Genomic DNA, 16,390 nt, shown 5'->3' with positions numbered 1-16,390 from the left:
TAAGCAACTTTAATAGCTAAAACCACTCTAATGTGCGAACACGCTTATGATCGGAATTGCCACAACAGTACTCCTGCAGATATCATACTCATCGATCCGTCAAATTAAACCTCAATGGTTTGGTTGTTAAATTGGGCACTAAAACAATAGGCTAACTCCTCATAGCAGCGCGACAATATACGACGATAGGAAAGTCCTTAAAATAACAATATTCATACGGAACCGTGCTAAAGAAACATGTGCCCTATGGCAAAAGGGGGCATTATAGAATTCATTGGTAAGATTAGGCAATTTCAAGAAATTTCTCAAAACAATATTATTCGTGTGAGTGTGTAGATTCGTGACATAAATGCTTATCTTCTTGATTCTTTCGGTAAAGTCACGTAGAAGGAAAATAATAAAATAATAAAAATAAAACATAATAAAATTATTCTCGCGACGTTTCGGCCACAACGCAAGCAGCCGTCTTGCGTTGTGGCCGAAACTTCGTGAAAATTATTTTATTATGTTTTATTTTTACTATTTTATTATTTTCCTTCTACGTGACTTTACCGAAAGAACCAAGAAGATGAATCCCTGCAGTCACGAAAGCTTCAAATCGAAATAAATGCTTATACATATTTAGTGTGACATCAATGAATTTATTGGTAAGATTATGCAATTAAAGAAATATCCCGAAACAATCGTATTCATGCGAGTGTGTATAGATGTAACATAGATGCTTATAAATGTTTAGCGTTACATAAATTAATGTATTGGTTAGATTATGTGATTAAACGAAAACCAATTACTAAAATACTTCTAAAATACCGTATTCATGCAACGTGAGGGACAGAACAATGCTTCTCCACGACAAACTAATAATTAACACAACACCTTGGAATGGCCACCCTTTTCGAAACAAAAACCCCGTGGAACAATCTTCATCGTACCGATATGCGCTTTGTGTGTGTGTTGGAGGGCAGTCACCACTAGGTCGAATAATTATAGCAGGCAGTATGGTTTGCACGTATTGTGTCTGCTAACTGTGGTTCTGGGGTCCAGCGTTTTTCCTTATACCGAAAATACCTCAGGTCCCCAGCAGGGGGCGATGGGTCGGCGGGTGGGTGTTGTCGAACACACGGCGTTGTCAGGCATTGTCCACAGCGGAGTGGTTGTCGAGTCGGCACGCTGCGCACGCAGCATGCCGACTCGACACGTCTGCAGTAATGTGTACCGAAAAAACCTAAGAATATGTGTCCCAAACCCATACGGATGCCTAAATAAAGCCTAACTCCCACCACCATCCATCCCAGAAGAATTCCCTCATCAAAACTCTACACCATAGAGCTTGATGTATTCCCGACCATCATCACCTAGCCAGTCAACTGGAACACGTACACCAAGCTCTCAAGATGAATGGATATTCAGACTACATAATCCATAACGCTTTCACCCCCAACCATTGGGAAAGAACAATCTGAGGACCCAATCAAAATCATCACCTTGCCATACATAGCAGGGGTCACCAAAAATATTTCCAAAATCATGAGCAAACACATGATCCAATTTAGATTTAACACAGTACGTAAAAATCGTGATCTGATCCCATCTGGGAAGGATGTGATCCCTGACATGCAATACCCCGGCGTCTACAAACTAAGCTGTGTCTGCAGCGGTAGTTACATTGGGGAAACTAATAGACATGTCTCAGACCATGTTCGTGAACATAAGGCAGATCTGAAACACGGTAGGACCAATACCTCGGCTATGGCTGAGTTTTGTTTTAATGCGGTGGGCTCACACGAAATGTATTTCTCTAAGACGAAGGCACTTTGGAAACCCACTGGCTATCAACAAAGATTCGTTCATGAAGCCATCCATATATACAGACACAATTTCAACTGAGAAGACGGGTACAAACTTAGCAATCATTGGAAGGACGTTATCAACCAGTTTAAATCATAACTGGCTGTGATGTTCCCATCTTACCACCTTCTGATGTTAGTTGTTATTTTCGGCTTTCCGATTTTACATTAACATATTAAATTTCTCACGTTAACACAGCCACCTTCGCGCGCCGACCTCAAGGTGACGGCGGCTCTGTGATCTTACATTAACATGCTAATCTCTCATATTAACATAGTCACCTCAGCGCGCTCGCCATGGAGGCCACTCACCGATCTTACATTAACATACACATTTTTACCTGGCAGCCCTTTAATTGGTGGAAACCCCACCACCATCGCGGTCGCTGTCCACCACTTACATTAACATTAGCTTCCCCGCCCATACTGCTGACATTTGGGCTATGCCTATTTCAAACCTTTATAAACAGTTTGACTTTAGAAGCTAACCTCCTTTTCCTGATGCCGACTGCTTGTGTTGCGATCGAATCGTCGTAGTTTTTGTTATTTTCTTTGAACCTATCTATGTGACTTTACCGAAAGACCCAAAGAATATGAATTACCTTACCTCAATGTTAAGGCCATAAGTCTTTCAATGAAAAGCACAACGTAACACAACAGCACTAAATGTAATCAACTATTACAAACAGAACTTCTATTTTGATCACTAAAACATTCTAATCATTTTCCAACTCCGTTAAATCTGTTGATTTTAGTTGGGTTGATAAAAAAAATAAGCTAATTATTAACACCCATGCACGAGGCTAACACCATCTTATAAAAATTTCCCGCGCAAAAACCGGCAAACTAGCACAACACTAAAAATAAGTGGACATCTCATGTCTGCAATAATCACCAGACACATCCCCATCACCCTATTTCAATCAACATTCATATCAAAGTCTTATTTGTGCATATATTCATCACTACCAATAACTCAATCAACTGTCAATTAAAATTACCGAGTTTATGTCACCTATTCTTTCGGTAAAGTCACATAGAAGGGAAATAATAAAATAATACAAATTAAACGTAATACAATTCTAATAAAAGACCAATTAAGAGTTTATTGATCACCCCGTGCCCTTATAAATCTCAACGTTCATCCTACAAAGTCCCATCAAAATGGAGAAATGAACCTGATGGCGGGACCCCGGGGTGCCATAAGCCCCCGGCTCTCTCATAAACTGCGCTGTGACGTCATTTTATGTCTGTTGAAGGAGAACGATACCGCAATCTATTCCTCTCGACGAGCTCTATACGATACGCTAATCAAAGTTTCAAAGTTGTGTTTCTTCTGCGCATTCGTCCTCGCTGTGCTTGGACGACATGACAACAGAATGATCTGCGCCAGGTGGGTCGTGGCGTTTATGTGTGCGGTGGGACAGAGTCGCCAAAAATAAATTAATTACGATTTTGATTTCCGTTTATTCGGGACCCCGGGGTCCCGCCAGAAGGTTCAAATACAAACAAATAAAAAAAGTTTGCCGTATTGAAACGGCTGTACACCGTATGGACCTGAAAACTCAATTTCCCTGCACAAGGACACGGGAAAACGATATGCGTTGACAGGTAGGCTGTCAGTCAATTAACATTCAAGTAATATTAATTTAAGTTATACTTCATATTTTAATGGAGCCAATGTAATATGCATCTCACCAGCATGGAGTCAACCACAATTATAAATTGAGGGCGTGCCTTTTACTCTGAATAGTCTACACACTGTAGGGTTATGGCCTGCTGTTCACTGGGGGCTCGTGGTCCTATTTTCTCTAATCGTAATTGCCTTCACTTACAACGAAAAAACCGCAGCAATTACAGCAATACGTCGCAGAGTGCACAGTTATATGTCTGATCATCACAGGTTAGCTCACACTAGCTACACAAACAACACTTGCTCCTGTAGTCTGTGCAGGCTAAACGGGAGATCGTTATCTTTGTGTAACAACTGAGACGACTGAAAACTTGGAGCCTCTTTATTGAAAACACAGTGACTATACTAGGCCCTGACTTGGTTCTTCATTTCGTGGTTCGTCCCTTCCCTCGTAAGTCCCCACCCCTCGTGCTTCTCTACTTTCATGCTCCTCGAGCCCACTTTCTCGAAATTTCCTGACCCTGTTCTTCCTTTAACCAATCCCTGTCCTTCTTCTCTAATGTATCCCCTATTTACGTTCAAACCCTTTTTCTCCAATCAGTTTAAAAGCCTGCCTCCCAACCAATCCCTGTGGAGGCCTCTTTTTGTCAATCGGAGACCGTGGTTAATTTTCGAACTAGCCATTAGGCTGCACATTGGCTTGGGGACATTTTTTTGGTCATTACATTTGTGAAGTATAAATGTGTGTGCATTTTAATGGAAATATCTTCTTTAAACATAGTCCAAACAACGTCTTAATGTAATAGTGACATTAACAATGTGACCCGGCCAGGTTTCTCTAAATAGATACTTATTATTTATTTCAGCCGGAAGGGACCAGTGAACTACTGCTCTGATTTCATCGGCGTCCTACCATGGTTCAGATGTTATACACAAGGACTAACACCACCTACAGACTCAAAACTGCCTATAGACTGACACTGTCCATAGTCTCAACACTGCCCATACACTAACACTGTCCATAGACTCAACACTGTACATAGACTCACACTATCCAAAGACTGAACACCTCCCATAGGCGAACACTGCTCACAGACTAACACTGCCCATAGACTCGCTCTGCAGATAGACTCAACACTCAATGCTGCCCATTGACTCAACGATGCCCATAGAATGAATACTACCCATAGACGAATACTGCCCACAGACTAACACTGCCCATAGACTACCAGTACAGGTAGACTCAACACTGTCCATGAAATCAACACTGCCCATATATTCAACAATGCCGATAGACTAATACTGCCCTTAGATTTAACAGCACATATAGATTTTATGCTTTTAGCAATGCACACGCGTCATCCGTGGAGAGGGGGGGGGGGATTTCTGAATCGCGTACAAAATGCTACAAAAATACGCACAACACTGAGGTAAATTTTTCAAAGTGGCATGTCCTCTTCTCGCCCCCCACCCCAATGTGTGCACTTCATACTATAGGGTTGGTAGATACTAATACATATTATTGTAGCGTGGCCGGGGTGATTGTGGGGGGGGGGGGATAGCGGCCCAGCTCCCAGCCTGTCAAGGTGCCACCTCGGCCGGCTGGGCAATCTAGGCGAAGCCGGGGACTCTGCACAGGACTAGGCCTCACTGCTATAGAGTCAGCATGTACTACTGTCGTGATAGCAGGTACCGCCACAGTGAGTATACACTGCTGTAATAATTGCAGGTACCACCACGGTCAGTTTGCATTGCTGTAGTGAAAGCAGGTACCACCACAGTATGCACTGGTCTACTGATAGCAGGTACCACCACAGTCAGTATGCACTGCTGCAGTAATATCAGGTTCCACCACAGTCAGTATGCACTGCTGCAGTAATATCAGGTTCCACCACAGTCAGTATGCACTGCTGCAGTGATGCCACAATCCACCACAGTCGGTATGCACAGCGACTGTGAAAGCAGGTACCACCACAGTCGGTATGCACTGCTGTAGTGAAAGCAGCTACCACCACAGTCAGTAGGCACTGCTGTAGTGAAAGCAGGAACCACCAAAGTCGATATGCACTGCTGTAGTCATAGCAGGATAGCACCACAGTCAGTATGCACTGCTGTAGTGAAAGCAGGTACCACCACGGTATGCACTGCTGGAATCATAGCAGATACCACCACATTCACTATGCATTGCTGTAGTGAAAGCACGTAACACCACAGTCGGCATGCACTGCTGTAGTGATAGCAGCTACCATCACAGTCAGTAGACACTGCTGCACTGATACCAGGAATCACCACGGTCAGTATGCACTGCTGTAATCATAGCAAGTACCACCACAGTATGCACTTCTGTAATCATAGCAGGTACCACCTCAGTGAGTATGCAGTGCTGTAGTAAAAGTAGGTACCACTACGGTCGGTATGCATTGCTGAAGTGATAGCAGGTGCCACCACAGTCAGTAGGCACTGCTGTAGTGATATCAGCAACCACCACAGTTGGTATGCACTGCTGTAGTGATATCAGCAACCACCACAGTCAGTATGCACTGCTGTAGTTAAAGTAGGTGCCACCACAGTCAGTGTGCACTGCTGTAGTGAAGGCAGGTACCACCACAGTCGATGTGTGTGTGTTTTAGTCAATGTGTGTGCGTGGTGTGTGTGTGTGTAGACAACTAATAATTAAAAATTAAGCTACTTAATTTTACAATAATAATGTGTGTGTCTAAGTCCATGTGTGCGTGTGAGTCGATGTGCGTGTCTGCATCAATGTGTGTAAGAAGGTCGATGTGTCTGTGTGTAAGAGTCGATGTGTTTGTGTGTGTTAGTCGATATGTGTGTGTCAGTCGATGTGTGTGTGTTAGTCGATGTGTGTGCGTGGGTCCGTGTGTGTGTGCAAATCCATATGTTCGTGTGTAGGTCAATATGTGTGTGAGTATATCTGTGTATGTGCGTCGATGTGTGTGTGTGTATAAGTTCATGTGTGTGTAAGTCGATGTCTTTGTGGGTCAATGTCTAAGTGTATGTAAGGCGAAGTGTATGTCTGTCTTTTTCGTCCAGGCAATGTCGGGTACTTCCCGCTAGTGTAGTATAAAGGTGCATGAGTGCCAATGATGCACGATGTTGAATAATGATGCAGTGATTAGATTGTTCCGAGGTTGATATATATTCACAGCTTACAGTTCAGCTTGAGCCCAGTTCAAGTTGAGCCAATGTACATAATTTAGATGAAACATCACGACTTACAGAGTATCCTTGACACTGCGAGATGAGTAAAGACAGTGGTTGATTAAATGTAAAATGTATCTAATTTATTTTAAAATGTTACGATTTGCAGCCGACCAGTTTATGAGTGGCAAGTGAATTGGTTGGGATACCTTAGCGGGTGGTGGGGGTGGTGGAATTGGGGCTGGTTTGGGAATATCGCTGTGGCGAATATATTTGTGCACCCGAAGTACAATGCCTCCCGCCCTGACTACGACATCGCTGTGGTGGAATTAAGTCAAAGCATACAACCGACGGAGTACATAAAACCGGCGTGTTTGCCATACTTTTCTGAAGCCGTGCCTTTTCCCGGAAAATACTGCTTCCTTCATTCGAGTAAGTATTGCCCACGTGCATATACACGCAGAGTATTAATTTCGTTAAACACGTGGACAGTCGATGAATCACTTTGCTTATTGTGCATGAACGTTGCTAGGTTTCTGGAATAGATGTTGCTGTGAGCCGTCTTGTTTAGCACTCTAGCTAGCTCTGTCCTCTCGCAAAACAGTCATACAGGGATTCCTTGATATAACGTAATTGTAACGTAATTGACAAATTATGGTCACTTTTTAATTAATGAAATCGAACGTCTCCGTAAACGAAATTTCACTCCGGCACACTCCTTGAGATCAGCGTCATTCCAACATGCAGCAGATCTTTTGGTGAGTTCCCTGAATTTTTTTGTATTAACTAGTATTCATTCACACTATGGGGACATCATTTGCCAAGAAAAATATGATAATTGGTTCTTTACCCTTCTATCTGGCAACAAAACTGACACCTTTTTACAAGGAGTCTGTTTGCATAGACCGCAATACCTGCAGTCATAAATACAAACAAAAGACATAACTCTGATAATGTGCACTGTCCTTGAAGTTGATTGGTCCACACCCGAGACAGCTGTGTGTTGCCAGATAGAAGGGTAAAGAACCAATTATAGTATTCATTCGTTGCAATACTTAAGTTATGTATTATTATTGCACTGTGAGAAGTGATAAAGGTGTTAATGTTTAGGTGACGAGTAGAATTTGGATAACTTTCCAAAACACATCCCTCATTTTTAGTATTAATTCAATGGAAAAAGCCGTTCCTATTTACGACATTTCGTTTTATGCATGTTTCTTGAAGAACGAATCCCTTTTATAAATCGAGGGATACCTCAACCCCGATATACGCCTCCTCCTTTTTCCTCGTTTCGCAAATACGTCGTCACGTTATGAACACTGTTACCTGATCAGCGTCGCCTCAATCCCCTGACAGCATCATCTGTCCTTTCTCGTATCTATCACCTCTCAGCCTTCGCCTCCACCTACCTGCACACAAACTACTTTGCGTCGCGCATAAAGAAATGTGCCATACTATAGAGTACAATATATTATTTATAAACAAAATGTCGGTGATTGTTTTGTTTAGTGCACCGAATCTTATTGTGCCCTGTATAATTTGTGTTAATGTTTACTGCTCTACATTCGTATCGAGTACAGTCTGTATAACGCAGTAGTTGCGTTCCTTAAGAACACTGCGTTATGGAAAAACCGTGTACTAATAAATAAAATATTGTATAGGGGGTTAAGCACAGTCCACGATAACACGTGAGATGCGTATGCAGGCTGAACAAAGACTGGGGCGTGTGGGTAACATCTAGAAGCATCCAGCAGCATCCCAATGCCTTGTGTGACTATGCTACGCCGAGGCAGCCATACGACCACTTATTCCTACCCGCGCAACGTAGTTATGTTCACTCAATCACGTTATGTCCAATTCACATCCGCGTTATAAAAGATGTATCCCCCAATACATTCATCGCGTTATATACAATTTGCATTATGAAAGCACGCAGCGCTATAGAAGACTGCACAGTGCTTTTTAATTATTTAATGTAACGTTAGTTATTTAATGTAGCACGCAGCATCACCGTACTCTCCGTTGTCTTTGTTTAGCTCTCGTAGAAACATTGCTGTGATTGACGTTTCGATATTCGTCGCGGCACCTTTCAGCAACGAAAATTCGATGTAAACCGGGGTATTACTGTGTTGCAGAACAACTTGCACGGACACGACCTGTGAGAACGGCATGAGTTGATGTAACTAAGATCTATACTGAATAATAGCATCTGTACTGTCACAGGATGCCCATGAAATAGAACTAAGCAGTTTATTTGGAAGGTCCATGTACTTATACAATTTTATCTTATATACTTCATTATTTTTAGTGACTTGCTTACCTTTTCTCTATTTTGCACTCCTGTCACTACCCCTATCACTAACCCAACCGCTATCACTACCCCTATCACTAATCCAAACCCTTTCAACAACCCTGTCACTACTCCAACCCCTATCACTACGCCAACCCAACCCCTCTCACTACTCCAACCCCTATCCCAACCCCTGTCACTACACCAACCTTTATCACTACCTCAACCTCTATCACTACACCAACTCCTATCCCAACCCCTGTCACTACCACAACCCCTATCACTACTCCTATCACTACTCCAACCCCGATCACTACCTCTATCACTAATCCAACCCCTATCAACAACCCCTATCACTACCCCAACCCCTGTCACTACCCAACCCCTATCACAACCCTTATCACTAACCCAAACCCTATCACTACTCCAACCCCTATCACAACCCCTATCACTACAGCTATCACTAACCCAACTACTATCACTACCCCTATCACTACTGTAACCCCTATCACAACCACTATCACTAACTCAACCGTTGTTATTACCCCTATTACTACTCCAACCCATTTCGCTAACCCTATCAATAACCCAACCCATGTCACAACCACCATCACTACTCCAACCCCAATCACTACCCCTATCACTAACCCAACCCGTATCACAACCCCTATCCCTACTCCAACCCGTATCACAACCCCTATCACTACCGCTATCACTAACCCAACCTCTTCCACTACCCCTATCACAAACCCAACCCCTACCTCTACCCCAACCCTATCACAACCCCTATCACTATCCCAACCCATGTCACTACCCTAACCCCTATTATTACCCCTATCAATACTCCAACCCCGATCACAACCCCTATCACTACCCCTATCACTCCCCCAACCCCTGTCACTACCCCAACCCCTATCAACAACCCCTATCACTAACTCAACACCTGTCAGTAACCCAACCCTTACTGCTATCCCTAACCCAACCCATTCCACTACTCCTATCACTAACCCAACCCCTATCACTACCCCTATAACTACTCCAACCCCTATCACAACCCCTATCATTAAACCAAACCCTATCACTACGCCAACCCCTATCACAACACGTATCACTACTGCTATCCCTAACCCAACCCATTCCACTACTCCTATCACTAACCCAACCCCTATCACTACCCCTATCACTACTCCAACCCCTATAACTACCCCTATCACTTAACCAAACCCTATCACTACTCCAACCCCTATCACAACCCTTATCACTACTGCTATCACTAACCCAACCCCTATCAACAACCTCTATCACTACTACAACCCCTCTCACAACCCCTATCATTACCCCTATCACTAACCCAACCCCTATCAACAACCCCTATGAATACTCCAACCCCTATCACAACCCCTATCACTACCTAAACCCCTGTCACTACCCCAACCCCTATCACTACTCCAACCCCGATCACTACCCCTATCACGAACCCAACCCCTATCAACAACCTCTATCACTACTCCAACCCCTCTCACAACCCCTATCACTACCCCTATCACTACTCCAACCCGTATCACAATCACTACCCCTATCACTAACCCAACCCCTAACACTACTCCAACCCCTATCACAACCCTTATCACTACCCCTATAACTAACCCAACCCCTATCCCTACCCCTATCACTGACCCAACTCCTATCACTACTCCAACCCCTATCACAACCCCTATCACTAACCCAACCACTATCACTACCCTCTATCCCTAACCCAATCCAATTCACTACCCCTATTACTAACCCAAACCCTGTCACTACCCCAACCCCTGTCACAACCCCTATCACTACTCCAACCGCCATCACAACCCCTATCACTACCCCTATCACTAACCCAATCCCTATCAACAACCCCGATGACTACTCCAACCCCTATCACTAACCCAACCCCTATCACTACCCCAACCCCTATCACTACTCCAACCCCTATCTCAACCCCAATCACTAAACCAACCGCTATTACTACCCCTGTCACTACTCCAAACCCTTTCGCTATCCCTATCACTAACCCATCACCAACCCCTATCACTAACCCAACCCCTATCACTACCCCAACCCCTATCACTACTCCAACCCCTATATTAACCCCTATCACTAAACCAACCGCTATTACTACCCCTGTCACTACTCCAAACTCTTTCACTATCCCTATCACTAACCCGTCACCTACCCCTATCACTACCCAACCCTTAAAACTACCCCTCCTTAACCACTCCCTCCTGTCATCATAACTACACCACCACTAATAACAACCCCACTCTTTATTTAAACCAGTATCATCTTACGTACATTATTATGATTGTCGTAAAGCACCTTGTGTGCAGGTGCTGCTATATAAAGATAACATATTAAGATTAGTGACCAATGGAGCATTACACATTCTACAGCATTGTGAGCTGTAGTTTGCTTTAATGACGTTGTACAGTATATAAATATGTATTTACTATATTAACCACGTGTCTATGTAATGTGCTGGTTCCATTGTTTAGCTTCAGGTAGACAAAGTTCACCCTACAGCATCATCGACACGAACGAGTGCAAGTCTTTCCAGTTCAACAACAGCGGCATCACCAGTCGGATGATCTGCACCCAGTCCGAACATTGCGGGGTAAGCGTTGCGATGCATGGGCAGTCCTCGACTTGCGAACGGTCAATTGTTATAAAACATGTTATGGTTCAATAAAAAAAGTGGAAGCATTGTTAAACTCATAAATAAGAAGAAACATTTTACATGGAAATAACGTTTTTATTTTCACTTACCTTGAGTCGAACGGTACACTGTTGTTGTGCATCACGACGGATGCTGGGATTCATTACAGCTTGTGCAGGATCGCTCCGCTGAATAAAACAGTTCCGAGATTTTTTCATAAGTAAGACCGAATGTTCGCAAGTCGGGTGGCTAAAATTAATCACTTTTTTGGCGATTCTTTCATAAGTGCGGGATGTTCATCATAAGTCTTTAGGGTCTAGTTTCAACCAGTGTTAGACCAGAGAATGCCAAAAGGCGAACATGTTCACCACAAGTATGTGTGGTTAATGCAGACATGATCCCTTGCAAAAGGTTTCTGTTTGGTGTTTGAACATCTTAACACCTCTTGTTTTATTGCCAGAAAGGATAAACCCTATTTTTATACAATAGATCAACTAAGTTTCTAAGACAGTACAATAAACTGGTTATACAGTTACCTATCAGACCGTTCTCAAAAAGGTCCATAGTGATGACATCTCGTCCACAATTATTAAAATAGCAAAGGGTGTTCTGCAAGTTTTCAGCTAGGTTCAATTCTGTTCCTTATACTTAAAACAATATTGGATTAAACGTAAATCACTCAGACTTAAATATCTTTGCTGATGACACTCGCATGCTGGTCTGGGACAATTCTCCAAACGAAGTGAGACAATTTCTAACATCATTTCGACTTCATTCAATATCAAAATTGCTCCTAAATCTCCAAAAACCCGAAGATCATGATCTTTTCTTCAAATAATTTGCTTTCCTTCCCTTCACCTGTTATGGATATCAGAAAAAAACATCTTTGAGCAAACGTAGTGCTTCAAAATGCTTGTATTTACTGATTTATTCTAAATTAAACACAACAACACTTACTTGCGTGCAATTTATACTTATTCACTTGCTTCAAGTACACTAAAACCATGTTTTTGGTTGAGATATGCGGATGATATTTTGGTTGTCTGGCCACATAGTAAAGATACACTTAATTAAATTCTAAATCATCTAAATTCGCAAACCCAGCCATCCAGCTCACCATGGAAATGGAGGTGAATAAAACACTTCTATTCCTGGATATTTTGCTTGGATGCGACCTAAATGGTAAAAAAACCTCACAGCTTTTACCAAAAGGAAATGCACACTGATGCCTATCTGAATGCAGATTCGCATCATCACCCCGCACAGAAATCCTCTCTCATTAAGGCGCTCATACATCGGGCTAAAACAGTGTCAGATGGTGAAAGTCTGAGGAGAGAAATCAAACATGTTAAAGAAGCACTACGATTAAATGGCTACAATCAAGCATTGAATGCCAAATCAAGATCGAATAGCAATACTGCTGAAAGCGATCAGGTTATTACAACAATTAAAATACAATATATTGCGAGAGTAACTGACAAATTATCTAGAGTTTTGAAAAAACTAAAAATCAGAGTAAGATTTGGCACAGTACACAAAATAAAAAAAACTAGTATCTTGTGCTAAAGATGAATTTCCTAGGTTATCAACGGAAGGTGTGTATCGGATTAATTGTTTATGTGGCAGATGCTATATTGGACAGAAGGGACATAGCATTAGCGTAAGACTAAAAGAACACCAAAAAAATATTAAATACAGTACTCTCAAACACAACTATTGACAGTTGCAGAACATGCTTGCCAACAAGGACTCGCAATTGATTTTGATAACGTTGAAGTATTGTATAAAACTAATTATTACCACCCGAGACGAATTCGAGAATCCATTGAAAATGAAGGAATACAAATATTTGTAACCTCTCTCATAGCTACAGGCTTAGTGCGGCCTGGGAGCGTATTATTAAGTAATGCATCTTACAACTACATTCCTTATAGAGGAAAGACATGCTAATTAACTGATTACTAATCTATTATATAATTACAATAACACCCCCTCCGCCTTTGATATCTGCACCTGATGGGGTCACAGTGATGACGTCATCTTACTCTATTCAAGACCGGAAGCAGGTGGATTGCTTCACTATCATGGCAAATCTCCCGATAATGATGAATGCAATTACCAGCGAAACGTCGTATTCAAATTGTAAATGTTGTGGATTTACTCTCCAACACACCGGTTGGGCTGAAGCAGTAACTAATTGGCACGTTTTGTTTTAGTGACAAACCTTACTGGCTTTGTCGGGTGGTGGAGAGTTCCAACACATTTATACTTACGTGATCTAACCCCAAAACCTTTATTATGCATATTGGTCGCGAAAGACTACGTGTTAAACTGAGTATCCATCATCAGTCTTCTAAAACGAAATATCCCTCATATCTCAGTACATCTCAGTCTCGACAATATTGATCATTTCACTATAATATCCAACCTTGAACCTTGTCTCTAATCACACATCTCTATATACATCTCATCTCTGTTGTCTCGGTCTTTCTTTCATCTCACTGCATCTCCGTTGTTGGTAATATATTATTAAACAAAACATATAAACCGAGGTTTTCTATGTCTGCAGCCTGTTGTACTTCGTATCTTCGTCATTCTATTCTGAATTGTATTTTATATTGATCAAATAGTATACTCTACTTATAATTTCATGACATGCTTATATTCCTGCACAGTATAATATTTGTGTCAATTGTTGTTCGCATTGACTGATGAATGCATACTGATATGTCTTCCCACTCTCATTGGTCTAAATGTTCAGTAATTTATGTTTTTTTACATATTTCATCTGAACATCCAGCTACAACGTTTAACTCCAGGCATCTAACGATACAAGGAACATATGTGTTCCTGACAAGTCCGTTCGTCGGAATTCCAGATATCAAGCGCTATATTCCCATAGACTTCCATTATGTAATTGGAGATGCTTATCTGCGGAAAAAAAATTGGCCCTAGGCCCAAATAATTTAATAAAAACACACTTCAAAATGCAAAAAACATTGTTAAAGCATATATTTAATGGCACATCGAGAATTTTAGGACAAAATATTCATAATACTCAACAAGTCGTGGAAAATCAGTACAGAACGAAATGCATGCTTAGACATACTCCTTACGTGCCTTGCTCACTCCCCCCCCCCAAACCCCCACAATGTAGAATTTAACTTTTCAAAATTCCGTAAATGCGAATTTAACAGAACGTATATGGAATGTATTCTCTGACATATGTTAAGTGATCGCGAAATTGCACATATAGGACGAGGGACGACTCTGCGTATATATGTTAATGTTAACCCCTGCTTCTGTGTTTTAGGATATGTCACCCCAATACCTGATGTGTCAAGGTGTGGATGGCCTGTGGTACGTGGCTGGAATTGGCAATCGTCTGGCGCGGTGTGAGCCCAACGGAATAGATCTACGCGCCTTCGCAAGGGTTCGGAAATTCGTAGCCTTCATTAAAGAAACCTCTGGCCTAGAAGCCTATCATCAAGTATAACTACACAGAGCAACCACATCATGGGGTACGGAAGAGAATGTGGGGCAATTCATCAACGAATTTACCTTAAATTGGTCACCTAAATTTGAAGTTAATCAAGTCAGTAATTGCCGATTGAACATAACACTTAAAATGAATGGTATATTGATCAAAATCTAAATTCAATATTTTACAATCTTTAAAAAGAAATGTATATTGCATACTGCTCGGTTACATGTGGTGTGGACCAATTTTTTCCAGTGGCCATAAAACTAAAAAGTACAAACCATTAATTCAGATAATTTTATTTTAAATCGGTAACAGTTAAAAAAGTAACTGAGGTAATAATCTATTGCTCGCGTCAATGTGGCGTCATTTGGCGAGCCGTGTGTCACGTGTCCGATAAGTGGAGGTGCAGGGACACAGCGATAGCCCTCGGTTCGGGTGGTTCGTCTTTGTTCTGTAGACGGGCCACATGCAGCGCTTGCCACGGGGGTAAGGTAGCGCATTCCCGATCTCACACACATCTTGAATCAGCGTCACATCAGTCACGAAGCGGTGTTGTTTGTGATTACCTTCAAGATACGGGGACAACTCCTACCATCTGATAAAACAATTCACGTTTCGCACACTCGCTATTTTAATTCCCACCCTTGGTTATACTTTTGGCTGCTGGAGTTCAATGTGGAGCCCCAAGTCCCACTGCTGCCCTCAAACCAGACCCATCGCTTGTGAACTCACCAGGTGGGCATCACCTGCTACCTCCACAGTCCACCAGGTGGCGCCCCACACCACCATCTCACCACACCCCACTCCATGCCGGACACCGCGACAACTCAACAACACCCACAGTGCACAACATCCACCATTGCAGTCCACTGATGCTTCCACCCACAGCGAAAAGGTTCTCTTCCACAATTTAGGTGTTGCTTGGTGGCACCTTCTCCTTGCCGCAGGGTAGCGCCGAGGGCGTCCCTCTGCTCCATGCACTTGGTCCCAACCCACTCCTCTTCTGCCCTTGACCTGACCTTGCCCATACTCCCGCCTTGACTCTGCTCCTGACGTCCACTCTAACCCACACAGGAAGTCCCTACCACTGAAAATGACCCCCTGCCAGTTAGCCGAAACAGACTCTTGGGGCAAGTGCTGTTAACGAGCACTTATGAAGGCCGACACTGCACACGAAGGGGTGTGTGGCCAACACCGCCTTTGTCTCCCCAGTGGTGACGTTTACACATCGCACCAGGTAGTCACTTGAGGCTGAGTCGACCTAGGGGAGGCCCAGGATCGGTTC

The 16,390-nt window shown here is 42.6% G+C and overlaps 1 protein-coding gene across 1 annotated transcript in view; it reads left to right on the top strand.

The window, feature by feature from the left end:
- Positions 1-15,390, top strand: part of LOC133360731 (deleted in malignant brain tumors 1 protein-like) — a 92,874-nt gene extending 77,484 nt beyond the window's left edge. The window contains exons 26-28 of the mRNA XM_061579531.1: positions 6,809-7,071; positions 11,461-11,579; positions 14,935-15,390. Coding sequence (XP_061435515.1) covers positions 6,809-7,071; positions 11,461-11,579; positions 14,935-15,117 — 565 coding nt within the window. The 3' untranslated portion in view covers positions 15,118-15,390. The remainder of the gene's footprint in view (positions 1-6,808; positions 7,072-11,460; positions 11,580-14,934) is intronic.
- The last annotated feature ends 1,000 nt before the right edge of the window (positions 15,391-16,390 follow it).

Source organism: Lethenteron reissneri, chromosome 69, assembly GCF_015708825.2.
Source record: "Lethenteron reissneri isolate LAM-NWPU_2019-01 chromosome 69, ASM1570882v1, whole genome shotgun sequence".
NCBI lineage: Eukaryota > Metazoa > Chordata > Hyperoartia > Petromyzontiformes > Petromyzontidae > Lethenteron > Lethenteron reissneri.
This window is presented reverse-complemented; position numbering and strand designations above follow the sequence as displayed.